The sequence below is a fragment of the Pteronotus mesoamericanus genome, unplaced genomic scaffold (assembly GCF_021234165.1).
Source record: "Pteronotus mesoamericanus isolate MK-2021 breed Mesoamerican mustached bat unplaced genomic scaffold, CSHL_Meso_final contig_105, whole genome shotgun sequence".
Lineage (NCBI taxonomy): Eukaryota > Metazoa > Chordata > Mammalia > Chiroptera > Mormoopidae > Pteronotus > Pteronotus mesoamericanus.
Genome location: NW_026555006.1, coordinates 1,288,148 through 1,303,919, shown reverse-complemented (window position 1 = coordinate 1,303,919; position 15,772 = coordinate 1,288,148). Strand labels below are relative to the sequence as shown.

Genomic DNA, 15,772 nt, shown 5'->3' with positions numbered 1-15,772 from the left:
ACAAACCTGGGAATATTGTCCCCTTCATTCAGTCCCTGTTCTCAGGCATCCTCACATACTTGCTATTCCTCAAATATGCTGAATGCATCTGACTTTTACATTTATTTCTCTTTCTTCCTGGATCTCTTCCACATGATATCTTGAAGACTAACTCTCCTATTCCATTCAAGTTCCTGTTTTTCCAGAACCCCTATTATTTTCTCTTCCCTTTCTGTGCTTTATTCATCTCCACGGCATTAGTACCTCCTGATGTCTGTACATTTATTAACTGATTTATTTTCCTTCTCCGTAGAATGTAAACTCTTTGAGATCAGGATTTGCCTGTTGTGTTTATTGGCATATCCTTAGTGGCCAGAACACTCCCTGATGCATACCCCCAGTGCCAAGAACACCATCTGACATGTAGTGGGTACTCAGTGATTATCTTTTGAATAATTAAGCAAATGAAAATCACAGAAAATAAAAAAATTAATTATTAATATAATTATAAATAATAATAGAATTAGTAAAGTTATCTGGGTAAAAATTTAACATGTTAAAAATAAGAGCCTTTGTATTTATAAAGAACCATTAGTTAGAAGACTTAATGGAAGAAAACATCACATAATTGAAAATATGAACTGCATTGGCATCCAAAGAAATGTTTAAGGTATATATGGAAAAAAATAAACAAACAAAAAATCTTTAAAAACCTCTTGCTGTACCCCCCCCAAAAAAAAACTTGAATAAATGGAAGTCACAACATATTCTTAGGAGGCTTAGTCATAAGAATCAATTCTCCCTACAATATTATGAAAATCTAATATGATTATATTACAAATATTGAGAATATTGACAGGACTTGAGGGAGCAAGAAAAGCTAAACAAGCTGATAATAAAGATCATATAAATATGCAATAAAATATAAAAAAATTTAGGGAAAGAAGCATAATGAGGTGATACTAGCCCTCCAAATATTAAAATACATTATAAATTTAACATAATTAAAACTGTGTAGTACTGACACATGAATAAAGAAATGATTAGAGCAGACTAAAAGTCCAAAAATAAACCCAAATGCATACAGAAAAAATTATATGGTAAAGATGACTTTTCAAGTCAGTAGAAAAGAAGATGTGTACAATTTAATAAATAGTGTCAAACAAAATTTAATTTTTACCTCACACCATACACCATGTAAATGAAAATCGAAAGGAAATATTTAAATATGAGAAATAAAGCAATAAATATAATAGGAAAAAACAATGAAAAATTTGACCCAGAAATGACAGAAGATTGATAAATCTGTGTAAAAAAATAGTATTTAAAAATTTCTCCATGGCAAAATGTACTTGTAGAAGTAAAGTCAAAAACAATGACAAACTGAGCAGAAACATTTTGAACAGTACATAAAGACTAACTCTCCTAATATCAAGTTTCCATAAATCAGTAAGAAATAAAGCCCAACAATTTGATTTTTTAAAGAGAAAGAATGAACATACAGTTCATAGAAAATAAAATGCAAATAGTTCTTAACCATATGAAAACCTACTTAACCCTATAATAAAAGATAATTATACTAAGAAATTCAGATTAAAACTAATCATAGATATCATTTTCACCCATCAAATTGGCAAATACCAAAAAAATTGATTTCACCCATCTTGTCAAGGTAATTGTAATATATTGTAATATATTGCTGGGAGTGTAAATGGGTCCTTCTAAGAAGGTTAATCTGTCAATATTTATCAGAAATGCAAATAAAATGTACAGAGGACCTAGAAATTCTACCTCTCCAAACTTATCCTGCGTTAACTGTGTGAGTGTGATATAGGGTATATACAGAGTCTATCACTAAGACATTACTTGTAACGGAAAAAGGTTGGAAATAAATGTCCATCAACAGGGGACTGATTAAATACTTTATATGTGGCTGTTAAAAAGAATGAGATGCCCTGGCTGGTGTGGCTCAGTGGATTGAATGCTGGCCCGTGAACTGAAAGGTCGCTAGAACACCTGGTCAGAGCACATGCCTGGGTTGCAGGCCAGGTCCCCAGCTGGGGGCACTCGATAGGCAGCCAATCAATCTCCTCTCTCCCTCCAAAAATAAATAAATTAATAAAAAGAATGAGGTAACTCTTTAATGTTAAGAGGAAAAAAGAAGCTCTGAGTCATGTGTTTTGTGTGTTACCATTTGTGAATGTTGGGAGGAAGGGGAAGGAATGTTTCCTTGTTTGTGTATGAACTATCTCTGGAAGGAAGCATGAAACCTGGTAACAGGAGCTGCCTCTGGGGAGTGAAACGGTGTTCAGAGGATAGAAGTGAAAAGGAGATTTTTCACTATAAATACTTTTTTTTTTTGGACTTTTAAACCATGTAAATCAATATAATTCAACTGCTGGTTATTTAAACCACATTAGGTGCCAGATGTCAGGACAGGGCAATGGAAGCCACTTTAGAATGGTTATCAGAAGATCCTGGTTCTAATTCTTCACTAACTCGCTGGCCAGCCTGAAGCGGGCTACCTGTCCACTCCCGGCTGCTCTGGGAAAGGTTGAGGAGCCAGGGACAGGGCCCTCCAGCTCTGACATCCAGAGAAGTAAAATGCAGCCTTTCTTTACTCATTTCTCAAGTCATCCCTCTACCTCCTCCTTTCCTCTGCAGCTCATCAAAAGCTCAGAGGAAAAGAGAGACAATTGAAGAAAATAAAATTGCAAAGACGACTTTTATAGGGCTCCTGTTGAATCATTGCGTATTCCACCTCCAAAGCTGAAAATGATGAGTTTAATATCACACAGAGAAGTGCATCTTATATGTCTCAGAAGACAGCTTATGCCACCCAGAAAACTGGGAGTTCGGCAAGACAAAATGTTTCACTCCAACTCTGAGGCAAATGAAATGACAGTCATTAGGCCTACGTTCGAGAAGCAACATGGTTTTCATTTGGGTTTAACTTCATTTGAAAGTGTCCCAAGGAGGGAGAATCGTTCTAAACGTGGACTTTTCTTCTTTCCCAGGACCACGTGCTAGGGACAGACAGGTGGCCAGATTCTGCCTTGGCTGTTCCCACCATTGGCTGTTGATGATGATAAGCTAACTGTGCCAGGTGTCCGGAGACCTGGGTTTCAGTCCCAGGCATGTCATGAGCTTGGACAAGTCTGTTCCCCATTTGGGGCCTCTGTTGCTATGAAGAAAGATTAATAGGTAGAACTTGGACTGATACATAAAAAGACAAAGTTGGATTTGAGGGGCCTGAAGGATCTAAGGACCTAAAAAGTCCTCAATTCCTGCCAGTGCATTCATGTGTGTGGAGTAATCTCGCTGGAGTTCTTTGTTCAGTCCTTGTGTGTGCAGCTCCTGAGCATCCTCTATGCACAGGTGCTGGGCTTTCTGCAGACAATCCCCCTGTCTTCAGGGAGCTCACAGACGGGAATGTTAACAAATTATACCATATCAAACTAAGAAGTGCCTGAAATATGTGTAAGGAGAGAGCAGAGAAAGGCTAGTCACAATCATCTTTACAGATTACAAGGTGTTTTTTTCCCATGCACTATTTATACATTATTGGGAAGTAGGTGTGGCATCATGAAATGAGGTTAAATAAAAGAATTAACTAGGATATCATAGGTAAGGCTCCCAGAATGGTGCCTGGCATGCATTAAATAGGCAGTAAATGATAGTAATTATTATGGCAGAGTTTGATTCCCACTTTAACTCTCTGAGGTTGGAATTAAAATAACTACTTTTCAAATAAGAAAGCTGAGGCTCAAAGTAGGGCCATGATTTACCCCAGATTCCCTCAGCTAGAAATGGCCCAGTCAGGGCAAAACCATAAGTAGGCTCAATGTAAATAAAATTATGTTACCTGGAGGTATTTCTAATTAATCGGAGAAACAAACTCTGCTAATGTGTTTAGTCACAAATGTATTAACTGTTCAGGACTTAACCCAACAAAAGCCTTACTTCTTTAGAAGGACTCTGACGAAGGACGTGAATGGTAGTGCTCTCAGACCCTGAGGGCAGATGGTGTTAAAAATGAGGAAAAATTGATTCTCGCTGGTCTCAATACCTCCAATCGCATTGCCAATGGCTGCTGAATCAGCTGACACATAGGGCCAGCTTGAAAGAAAGTGTGTGTGTATGTGGTGTGTGTGCATGCAAGGGTGTGCATGTAGCCTGTGATGTGTCTGGTCCCTTCGAGGTAAAGCTCTGTGACCCCAGGCTTCTCATTTGTTATCATCTCTCTCAACAGAAAACAAGCCTCGAGTTTTATATTGACATCCACGCCCACTCCACCATGATGAATGGCTTCATGTACGGCAACATCTTTGAGGATGAGGAACGGTTCCAGAGGCAGGCCATTTTCCCCAAGCTCCTCTGCCAGAATGCCGAAGACTTCTCCTACGTATGTCAAGGGCTCCCTTTCAGCCAGGCCCAACTCCCCTCCCCACCCTCTACCCCCTCCCTCCCCCTCCCTTTGCCCCCCTCTCTGTCTCCTCACTCAGTTCAGTTTGGTTGAACATTTAGGGAACACCAGCTCTGTGCCAGGTCTCGCGTGGATGATAAAGACAGAAGTAACAAGCTACGCCATGCCTGCAAGCTGCTCATCGCCAGTCAGGAGGGAGACTTTGAAATGGCAGCGAGCACTTGGTTTGTCTGAGGAGCTGGCATTTGTTTAGTTGATCTGATTCCAGCAATAACGAGAGAAGAAACTCACTGAGCAACTAGGCACTGCCACGTGCCAGACCCTGTCCCCGGGTCCGTTTTCCCCTACCCCAGTTCCTCTCATAGGAGCCTGACATGTCTGCTGAAGGGGGTTATACGCCCACCCTTCTCTCCCTCCATGATGTTTTCTGTGCCTCAATTTCTTTGTCAGTAATTTGTGGGTGACAATTTCCTACCCTGTCTGCGCTATAGCTTCTTGGGAGGACAAATGCAGCAATAGAGAGGGAAGTATGTTACAGGCAGAAAAGACCCCCGCAGACCCCAGAAACTGTTGTTACTGCCCGCCTCACATGCCGAGGAGGACGGAAGAGGCTGTGGGCTGTCAGTTAGAATAATTTGCAGCAAAAAGCAATATTGGAAAAGGACAAGGAGAGAAAATAAGGAGAGGAGTCAGCATATGGTGTGGGGACATGGGAGAGAGTTTCTGTGCGTATTCTTTTGTTTTGATACTTAACCTCTGAGGCCTGTTATTTCCATGTGGCCAGAAGGGGAGAGGCCCACAAAGGTCAGAGCAATTTTTGAAGTTGATGAGCTGAAAACTGGCCTGCCCGCTGCTTCAGGCCTGGATGTTAGTGGAGATGATAAATTTTTCTATGAGGAAAGACACACGTTGAATCTCAGAATCTTTGAATGCCAGGCGACATGCAGAACTGGGAGATTATTTAGCTCAGTTACCTCTTTACAGCTAAGAGACCCTTACGGCCCAGAGAGGTTGAATATCTACAGCAAAGTTCCTCAGCGTTTGGTGGTATAGTCCAAGCAGGTGACTACCTGCTTGCACTTCCCGGATAAAAAGAGCCATCCTCATTTCTGTGGGAGTCTCTACAGGGTGGTCAGCCCTTGTCTTTTTGAAACCACTCCAGTTTCAGAGCAGACTGTGGTCTCCTGAATCCAGTTTCCCTGGGAGGCTGCGCCTTAGGCCCCAAAGACCTTCACAGGGGTAAGTTTTCCCAAGGCTGACAGAAGAGGCACAGCCTAGGAGTGTTGTTTCTGGCCTTACCTGATTATATTCCTCCATTGCAGCCCCTTTAAGAGCTCAAGGCCAGGGCCAAGGTCATCTATCCTAGTCCAGCCTCTGTTTCCCCTCTTCTCAGTGCCCAGCTTTGAAATGAGAGATGGATTTTACTATGTGGACTTCAACAGTCCTTTCAGATCTGATGTATGATTTTCTGATCCTTTCCTTTACCTCAACACACAAACACACAAACATGCACACATTTCTCTTTTTCCATGCCTCTCTATCTTGTTTTGCTGTCTTCTTTTTCTTTCTCCCTTTCGCTCTTTTCCTTCTTCTCTTATATCCTGCTGAATAAGGCACACATTCTCTTATTAAGACCACAGTGTCTCCACTGACTTAGACCTCCATGGGTTAGCACAGATGCCCTTTTAACCTCAAGTGAGCTAACCTCTCAACTCTGTGAAAGAGGTATCATTACCGCCTCCACTTTACAGATGAGGTAACAAAGACTGAGACAAATAAGGCAAGTTGTCTAACGTGCCACATATTTTAAACAGAGAACTTGAGACACTGGCCTGCTTGCTCCTTCCTCTATCTAATGTGATGAGTGTGATCCACACCCTAATGAAGAAACAGCCACAGTCCCTACTCTCTGGTGATGCTGGATGTGAGTTCAGCTGTTCCTGGTGGATGGCAGCATTGGGAAGGAGTGTTGAGGTTTCTGAAGTCACTTATCCATGGATTCAGATTGGCACTGGATTGCTTACTTGTTCCATTTCTGAACCTGATTCCTCACCTTAGAGCAGGGAAATTATAACACCTACATCAAGGGGTTATTTTTCTCATTAATTATCAGGGCAGCATTGTTTACTAACATTATATAAATTTCAAGTGTACAACTTTATAATACAGTATCTGTATACTCCTGTGTGCTCACCACCTGAAGTCTGGTCTCCTTTCGTCACCTCGTATTTGACCTTCTTTACCCCTTCGTTCTCCCCCCATCCCCCTTCCCCTTTGGTAACCGCTGTGCTGTTGTCTGTGTCTAGGAGTTTGGGGATTTTTTTCGTTTGTTCTGTTTGTTCATTTGTTGCATTTTGTTTTATATCCTATATATGAGTGAAATCATACAATTCTGGTCCTTTTTCATCTGACTTATTTCACTCAATCAATATAATACTCTCAGGATCTATCCGTGTTGCTGCAAATGGCAATATTTCATCTTTTTTATGGCTGAGTATGTTCCACATATTCTTTATCCAATCATCTGTTGAAGGACACGTAGGTTGTTTCCTCATCTTGGCTATTATAAATAATGCTGCAGAGGGGTACATATATCTTTACAAATAAGAGTTTTTAAATTTTTCAAGTAGATATCCAGAAGAAGAATTGTTGGGTCACATGGTAGCTCCATTGTTAATTTTTTTTGAGGAGCAGCCTTGTTATTGTCCATAGTGGCTGCACTAATTTACAATCCCAAGGGGTTATTTTGAAGCCTAAGTGCACAGGAGAAATAATGTGATGAAGTTGAAAAGTGCTGCCCAAATTTTAGTTCTGATTATCATGATAATATAATTGTTTCTTGTTCTCTCTCTGACTGCTTTTCCTTGTCCCATCTGTCCCCATTCAAATTTTTACAAATATAAGGGTGGGCGAAAGCAGTGTTTCACATACTGTAAACCTACTTTTGCCCACACCTGTATTTATTAAGTGACCGTTACTGTGCCCCAGGAGCTCTGCTTTCATTTTAGGGATGTTTGTTTATTTAATCAGTCATCCTAACAATCCTGTGACGTGGGACTAATATCCCGCTTTTCAGATGAGGACACTGAGGCCCAGAGGCACTCTAAGGCACTGTAAGGTTTGCTCAGAACCTGATAGCCTGCCTGCGGGCGTCCTGCCCTGATTCTTCCCTCCCTCCTTGTCCTTCGCAGTCCAGCACATCCTTCAACCGGGATGCCGTGAAGGCAGGCACGGGCCGTCGCTTCCTCGGAGGGCTTCTGGACCACACTTCCTACTGCTACACCCTCGAGGTCTCCTTCTACAGCTACATCATCAGGGGCACCACGGCCGCCGTGCCCTACACAGAGGAAACCTGTATCCTTGGCGCATCCCCACCCTGCCCTGGGCCAGCCCACAGCCAGCTCTGGCAGGATTTACAAGGCAGGTCAGGAATTTTGTCTCCAGCTCAGGTGAGGACTGAGACTCCGGGGCGAGGATGGAGGTGGCTGGTTCTGATAGTGACATCTTTGGATTGTCCTGTTTCCCTCTTGCCCTCTAATGGATGCTCCTCTCCCAAGTTCCTCTGTTGTTCTTCAAGTCTTGGTTAGGCCCCTGGACCCATGGCCTCTCCTTACTTTATGCTGTTCCCATCTCTTTCCTCTATTCCCTCATAAGGGAGTGAGACTTCAGCCATCTAAGGTATGTAAGTACACAGGCTGAATGACCATTCCAGGGGCTGCTGAGGAAGACCCTGATGGCCTTGACTCCTCCTTCTCACCCTGAACACACAAAACTGTATTTTTCTCTTTTTATCTTTCTTTCTTTTTTTTTTTTTTTGTTCTCTTGCATTCTTACTTTCTCTTCTTTCTGCTATTTTTTCTTTTATTGTTTTTCCCCCTTGTTCCCTCTCCTTTTCTCTCACCCTGCACTCCTGGTCTGTGTGTCTCTTTCCCTAATTCTTATGTGCCCCTTCCTCCTGGCCCCCCCTCTGTCTTCCCTCTTATTCCCATCCTCCTTTCCTCTCTTTCTCTTTGCTTTGCCCGCCTTCCATCTCCCCTGTCTTCCCTCTCATCTCTGCACATCTTTCTCTCGGCCTGAGCACTTCCTTTGCCAAATTGCTTTTCCTCATAAAATGTCTCCAAAAAACCCCAAGTATGCCTTGATGAAATTCTTTCACCTAGGTTGCTTTCTAGCTTGCTTGATTTTTGTTTTGTTATAGGGATTATTGAGGGATGCTAATTTCCTAAGTGTTGGTTGATTTTAATGTCAAGGTCACAACATAAGGGTTGTGGCAGATTATGACAGTTTCTGTTTACTTTTATCCTTTTGTTTTTGGATTAACCCATTTCTCCTTTCCTAGCACTTAGTTTTCTTGGAGAAAGAATTATAGCTGAAGGAGGAGAAAGGTGAAGAATGAAATTGATTCTGTATCTATGCAAATTCTCTCTCCCCCAAAGTGAAGTTGTTCTTTTTAACCTTTAGTCAACCCTTGGTGAGTGTTTATGGAGTTCTTACCATACTCTGTGCAGGAAAACATCCTCTGTTTGTGATGTGTCTTAGGACTAGTTCACCCAGTCAGTTGCTGCTTGGTGGTTTTGGGGGGTCCAATTACCTAGCTGGGATCGCAAGAGGTAGGTGACAACCTCAAGTGGCAGAGTGAGTAGTAGGTAGGCCAGGTGTTGGAGCAGTGTCTCAGAGCCAGCAGAACACTGGAGATCATGGTAAGAACCAAGGGTCCCCTCCCTACAGTCACCCAGGCTGAGGCAGTCATGTTGAAGTCTGCTTTAACAACTGCCTGGCTTAGCAAGGCCAAGGGTCAGGGGAGTAGGCTCGGCTCTGAAGCAGAGGGCCCTTGGTTTCCAAAGTCCTGGCCATCTATTAAGTACTGTACTGTTCCCTGACTCCCAGACAGACACATTTGATGATGTGTGGCCCATGGCTTCTCTAATTCCTTTAATCCATGCATAGGTCACATTCCACACTTCACCTGCTTTGCTCTACCAAGATATTGTGGCAAAGAAGGTAGAGGGAGTTACCTGGTAGAAGATTTTGAATATGTGCACCCAAGGGCATTCTACAACCACAATTCACAATGAGATATGTTTGTCCATAGGAGGTCTGCACTTAGCTTGTGGTTGGTTTCTGATATCAAATTTGAGGGTTCTCCCATTCTTTCTCGGCACTTCTGACATGCCTTTGTGTTGAAAGTAAATGTATTTCTCAGTAGAATGGCTTTCCCCTTAGCCCAGGCCACAGTTTTCTCCCCTCAATGCTTAATCTTTGTTCATCACAAGTGAACACACCATTAGTACGTGCAGGAATCATACTAGATACATAGGCTAAAACACTGAACAAGATCACATAGTTGCTGACTCACAGAGCTTTCCATCTTCTTGGGAGACAGAAGAGGAAAGAGGCAATTACAATATGTATAATAAGTTCTATGGTGGAAGAGTTTGAGAGGGCCACGGGAAACTCATTTAGTCAGTGTATATTGAGCACCTACCATAAGCAAGATAACATTCTAGGCACCAGGGATGTAACACTGAATATATCAAAAACCAAAATAGCTTTACATGGTCTCCCAAACAGTTTTGGGAGGTCAGGGAAGGCTTCCTAGTGGAAGTGACATCTAAGCTGAGTTTTTAAGATTGAGTAGAAATTAGCCAGATTGGATTGAGGTAGGTGAGTAGAGGGAGGACATTGCAGACAGAGAGGGGAGGGAGATGTGCTACAGGAGTTGTGAGTGGTTCGGTGTGATTGAAGGACTTCAGATGCAAGAGATGAGACTGAAAGAGCAGGATATAAGGAACTCAATCTTGAACACGAAGACAATGGAGAGCAAAAGAAGGGTTTGAAATCATGGTGGAAAGCCACTCTGGCTACAGTGGGAAGGATAGATTGCAAGGGCCGAGACCAGTCAGGGACATGCATTAGGAGGCTGTTTTGATCATCCAGGTGGGAGAGGATTCAGGCCTGAATTCTGGTGGTGCCACGGAGTATTTGGAAGGTGGAACTGAGACTTGGTAAGCGATTGCTGGGGGTGTCAGTGGGGGAAAAGGAGCTAGCGATTGAAAGGGGTTAAGGGTGAACAGTGAGGCGTGCATGAGCGGAGTAGGCCTTGATGCTGTTAGAGCCACCTGCCTGGTTCTGTTAGCCAGGGGTGAGAAGAGAAGCCTGGAGCTGCACCGGGGAAGCTCAGGCCAACAGAACACACACAAGTGTGATTTAATGTGGTTCCTCTTTGAAATGTACTTTTTAAAACCCTCATCTCACAACAGAGAGAGACTTTAGACAGACTGATTGTGATCTTTGTTGGCTGCTGGCTCTGTGTCCCAATCAGAAAAAGAGATTACATGGTCTGGTGGGAATGGCAGCGTGGTCTGGGAGGATGTGTCCTCTAGGCTGGGAGTCAGGGGACCTCCTGGTGGCAGTGCCAACGTCATCCCAGGGAGTGTCCTTCAGCAAGTCCTCTAACCCTGCCAAGGTGAACATCAGCATCTCCACAAAGGGACCAAGGACCTTTCACTTTTCCAACTCCTGCTGTGAGAAGTAAACAGAGACACTCACAAAAATGTAAGTTATTCGAAGAGAACAGATTCAGACAAATCTGGGTTAGAATCCTGGCTCAGCCACTTACGAGGCACATTGCCTTGGGCAAGTTACATAACCTCAGTGGACCTCACTGTCTTGATCTGTAACAGGTCATAATAATATTTAACCTCACTGAGTTGCAATGAGATGAAATAAAGTAATGTTCATGAGTGTGCAGTGTAAGTTTAAATGTTTAGTGACTATTGGTTAAAACATTGAAAAGATTTATGTGACTGTGAGCGAGGACCAGTATTTATGTTAAAGAAAGTAGCTAGGGCTGTTAGAACAAGAGGCCAGTGACTGTGTTGGTAGGGTTCATGGGGCAAAGGGCCTTGGTGGAATCACCACAATTAAGGGCCTTGACCTCCGAACACTAATTGGTTAACACAGAGCAGGGAGAAGGGAGCAGTCAGTTCTTATGGTTTGTTTTTTCATGTCTATCATTTAGAGTAGCCTCTTCCCAGCAGCAGGCTACATAGGGGCCAAATTAGTTATCCAGAGGATGCTGGATGCATATAAGGTCAGGGAAGGGCTTAGAGGTAAGGAATCCTGAGGGATATTGCACCTAGGCCCACAAAACTGTTTACCTCCCCACCTACCAGAACATATGTGTCTGTCAGTTCAGTTTTCCTCCCTGGAAAAACACCAGCAAATTCTGACCAGGGTCTTACTCCCTGAGTTCCCCTCTCCATGACATCGGGGAAATACAGCAATGGACACAGTTACTCCCACACTGAGCCTGTCTCCCCATTTGTAAAATAAAAATAAAGTACTTTGCGGGCTTATTGGGAGAGTGAAATGATAGGTATTCAACCGATGTTGCTCCTGCCCCATGCAGACTACATGGCTTTCCTCCTATTGGTTGAGTCTTTATTCTGATCATTTGGCTTTGAGGACAGCAACTGACTCCACAGCTGTTACTGGGAGGCTTCAAGCGAGCCACATCTCTCCACCTAGCCTCAGTATCTGATACTCCCTACCTGTCTGAGTTGTTGAGGAATGAAATTACATGTGGCCTTGACCTTTACTCTGGTCCCTTCCATCTCTCACATCCTAAAGTTTTTCTGACTCTAAAATGTAAAATTATATAATTCCATGCTTAGATGAATGTATGATACTGAGTCCACAATTCTTTCTTTAGTGAGTCTTAAGGTTGAGTAATTCTGTGAACATAAGGATTTCCAATCTAATAGGGAAAATCAGTACAAAAGTGTCCAGACAGCTGATTAGGCCAGCCTGACAGCCGCTTTCATTCTTTTAGTTTAGGGCGGCTTAACTGAGGGGTTCATGGATAGGCTTCAAGGAGATCCCTTCAACTGCCTAAAATTTATGCAAAACTGAGAGTAAAGATGGGGAGCTCATTTTCTAGGAGAGAGCCTCATCATTTTAAACAGAGTCTGAAAGGAAAACATCATTGGAGGCTTCTGTCCTGGCTGGTGGTCTCTGTCCATTTTGTGGCAGGAACAGAGCTCTGACGTCAGAGCCCTGGGCGTGAGCTCTGCTTTGCATTTGTCTAGCTCAGGACCCTAATGCAATTGTTTAACCACTCTGAACCTCACTTTCTTCATCTGTAAAGGGAGAAGAGTGATGTTTTACTTCCCAGGGCTGTTTCAAGGGTTCCATGAGAAAATGAAGACAAATCACAGGGCACACACTTGGTGCCTTTAAATATCTGCGCCTTGCTTTTCCTTCCTGTTGCTTGTTGTTTTTGCTGTTGTGAAGTGATAAATTCCTGAGAACTTTAGGCCATTCTTCAGCAAATGCTATTTACATTTCACTGTCCTGCCAAGTTAAGAAATATGCTCTGTTCAAATGATTTGAGAGAGAGAGAGATGCTAAACTGTAATCATAAAATAACCCAGAGCTTCTGTGGCCTTTGTTTATGGTCTGGTCACAGTCCAAACGGAAATAGCTCTTTGACAAAATGGATGAGAAAAACATTGGGAACAGAGACCTTCGATCCCGAGCAGACTCATTTCCACACAGTCGTGTAGCTGGGGACACCTTAAAATCAGAAAATGCTGGCTCTAGAAGAAAGGAATGATGGGCGTGGCCAAGAGAAGGAGCAGAAATTTAGAATTCAGTTCACGGGCTTGGTCTGATTTCAAAGCTTACTATATACTTTGCACTGGGTCCTCTGAAACATACAGTGGGCATTGAAGATATTTCTTTTCTATTCATCCATCCAACAGAACTCACTAAACACTACAAATAGGCAGGTGACTAAGGTGTTGTCCCTGCCTTCGAGAAGGAGACAGTTTTGAGAGGAGGGAGAAAGGTAGAGACGGCAGCAGCTCAAAGGGATGAATGCTCCGGCAGAGGGAGGCTCTACCGGTTGGGGAAGCACATGGGAGTCCTGTAAGCCTTTAGGACCAGTGGGGAAGGAGAGGCAAGAAAGGCTTCCTGGAACAGGAGAACTAGGGCTCTGATTTCCAAGGTGAATGGGATGCAGACAGGAGGAGGGGTGGAGCAGCCTTCCTGGCAGCGACAGACGTGCAGGACAGAGCCCAAATGCCAAAGAGAGACGTGTGTGCCCTCAGTGTGAACTGAAGAGTAATGAGGGCTGTGCCAGAAGCAGCAGGTGGTAAATAAATACAGGCAGCGCCAGACCATGAGGAGAAGCAGAACTATAACCTGAGTAACAGGTCCTATTGAACAAGCAGTACTTACCGGGTACAATTATAAAATATTTTTTTGTTTCCCAGTGACCCTAAAAATAGATGGATATAGATTATAGAACCAGATCTAAATATATAAAAGTTCTGGCAGTCCCCATGGTTTTCCAGTCACTCTCAGGAAATTAAAATTTTTCAAATTAATTCTGGGCACAAAACAGTCTCAGTTTAGCAATGACTATGTCTGGTCCAATCAAAAACATCGAATGTCTTCAAAGTAAAACTCTCCCCATCTAGCTCAGGCCCGTCTCGCACAGGCTGCTCAAGGAGACTTCTGTTTCCTGAACTCGACTTCCAGATCTTTCCCCTCTCTGGCTAATCCCAGATGCTTACCCCTCCAACTTGGAGCAGGATGAGGGAGAGGAAGAAAGAGGCAGGCAAGGCGTTAGGTGGCAGGTACTCTCATGAGATGGCATGGGCGATCCCTTGTAAGCTTCTTCAGACACCTCCCCGCCCTTGGCCCCAGTGCTGGTGGTCTGTTGATATGAGCAAGGACCTCTGCTCAGACTGGTGGTTTACAGTGTCTTCTCAGTCCCTGGTGGACTGATGGTTACCTCTGTTGGGCACTATACTCCTCCAATTGCTCTGTTGTCTGAAGATGAGCTAACAGTTGCAGAACTGGTTGTATGGTTTCCTTTTCCAAGCCCTGTGTGATGGTTTCATAACTCACTTTAGAATCTGGTCTCTATAGACTTGGAATGCCAGCTAAAACCAAGACCAAGTCCCATTTTAATAGCATGTTCCAATATCTAACAGGTAAGATGAGCATTATTGGGGATTGCTTGGGCATGGGGATAAAGGAAGAAAGCAAGGAAGATGCCCAGTTTCCTTAACTTGAACAGTATAGTGGGGCCAATAACTTACATACAGACTAACAAAGAAAGACGTTGAGGAGGAGGCTATTTTGAGCTTCGTTTGGGATGTGCTGAGTGTAAGGGGCTCATGTGATGTACAAGAGAAGTTTGGCAGACAGATGGCCCTATGGGCCTGAGGTTCTGGAGAGAGCCTGGACTTTGGAGGAGCTTATAACAGATTTTTCTACCAGGTACTATAGAGTCTTAATGATGAAGTGGGTTTCTTGACCCACTTGACCTACCTTGATGCACAGTCAAGGTAGGCTTCCCCTTGATGGGCTGGTGAAAAGAATGCTAGACTGGGAGTCAGGATCCCAGCTCCAGAGTGGCCTTTTGCCCCTGGTCCCTGTAATAAAGCTGTTTGACCTTCATTAAATCACTTCACTTCTCTGGTTAAAGCCTCATGCTCTGTAGGCCTTAGTGAATGCCAAAGAAGGAAGGAAGGAAGGAAGGAAGGAAGGAAGGAAGGAAGGAAGGAAGGAAGGAAGGAAGGAAGGAAGGAAGGAAGGAAGGAAAGCAGGCCACACCAGCACCTGCTAGTTGGCTCACTAATAGGACCATTAATGATGTGATCTGTGTTGCTCAGAGGAATTACATGTATCAGTGGGGTGTACTGCCTGGATTTTTTTTCTTGAGGAGGAGGCTTTACTTTTTAGCCAAAAGAGTGGGAAGCAATCAGGTCCAACCTGTTGATTGGCATGGAATGATACCTAGGCACTTCCCAGTTGGTTTGTCACAGCCAAGGACAAGCATTTGTTAAAATTCATAAGCAAAAAAAAAAAAAAACTTCAATCAGAGGGCTTTGGGGACAGAAGACTAAACTGGGCTGAAGACTTTTGGGGTCCTTTCTTCTCCTCCATGTAGACATGCTAGAATTTAATCTTTAAATATGAATGCCTATGGAATAACAGACTGAATGAATGGATGACCAATAGTAGCAGTAATAATGGTAAAAATAATAATTTGAGATGTGTTTCATGAGAGATGGGTTAGGATCTCTGCATCAGAAGATTGGTTGTGTGGGTTGGAGAAGTTCCATCTCCCATTCTGGGTTCAAAATTTCCTATCTTTACATTAGAAGATGGAATGATATGATCTTCAAGTTTATTTCCAAATCATTAGATAGATGATTGATAGCTAGCTAGATAGGTAGATAATAGATAGGTAGACAAATATAGAAAGAATTATTTGACTTTTAGCCTTTGAGATAAGTACTTCCATTTTAAAAGTAGGGAAACTAAAGCCTGGAAAAGTCAAATAAAATG

General features: G+C 43.1%; 1 protein-coding gene across 1 annotated transcript in view; it reads left to right on the top strand.

Annotated features, from left to right (window-relative positions):
- AGBL4 (AGBL carboxypeptidase 4) overlaps positions 1–15,772 on the top strand; it is a 1,003,652-nt gene that overhangs the window by 950,094 nt on the left and 37,786 nt on the right. The window contains exons 10-11 of the mRNA XM_054571930.1: positions 4,232–4,384; positions 7,597–7,759. Coding sequence (XP_054427905.1) covers positions 4,232–4,384; positions 7,597–7,759 — 316 coding nt within the window. The remainder of the gene's footprint in view (positions 1–4,231; positions 4,385–7,596; positions 7,760–15,772) is intronic.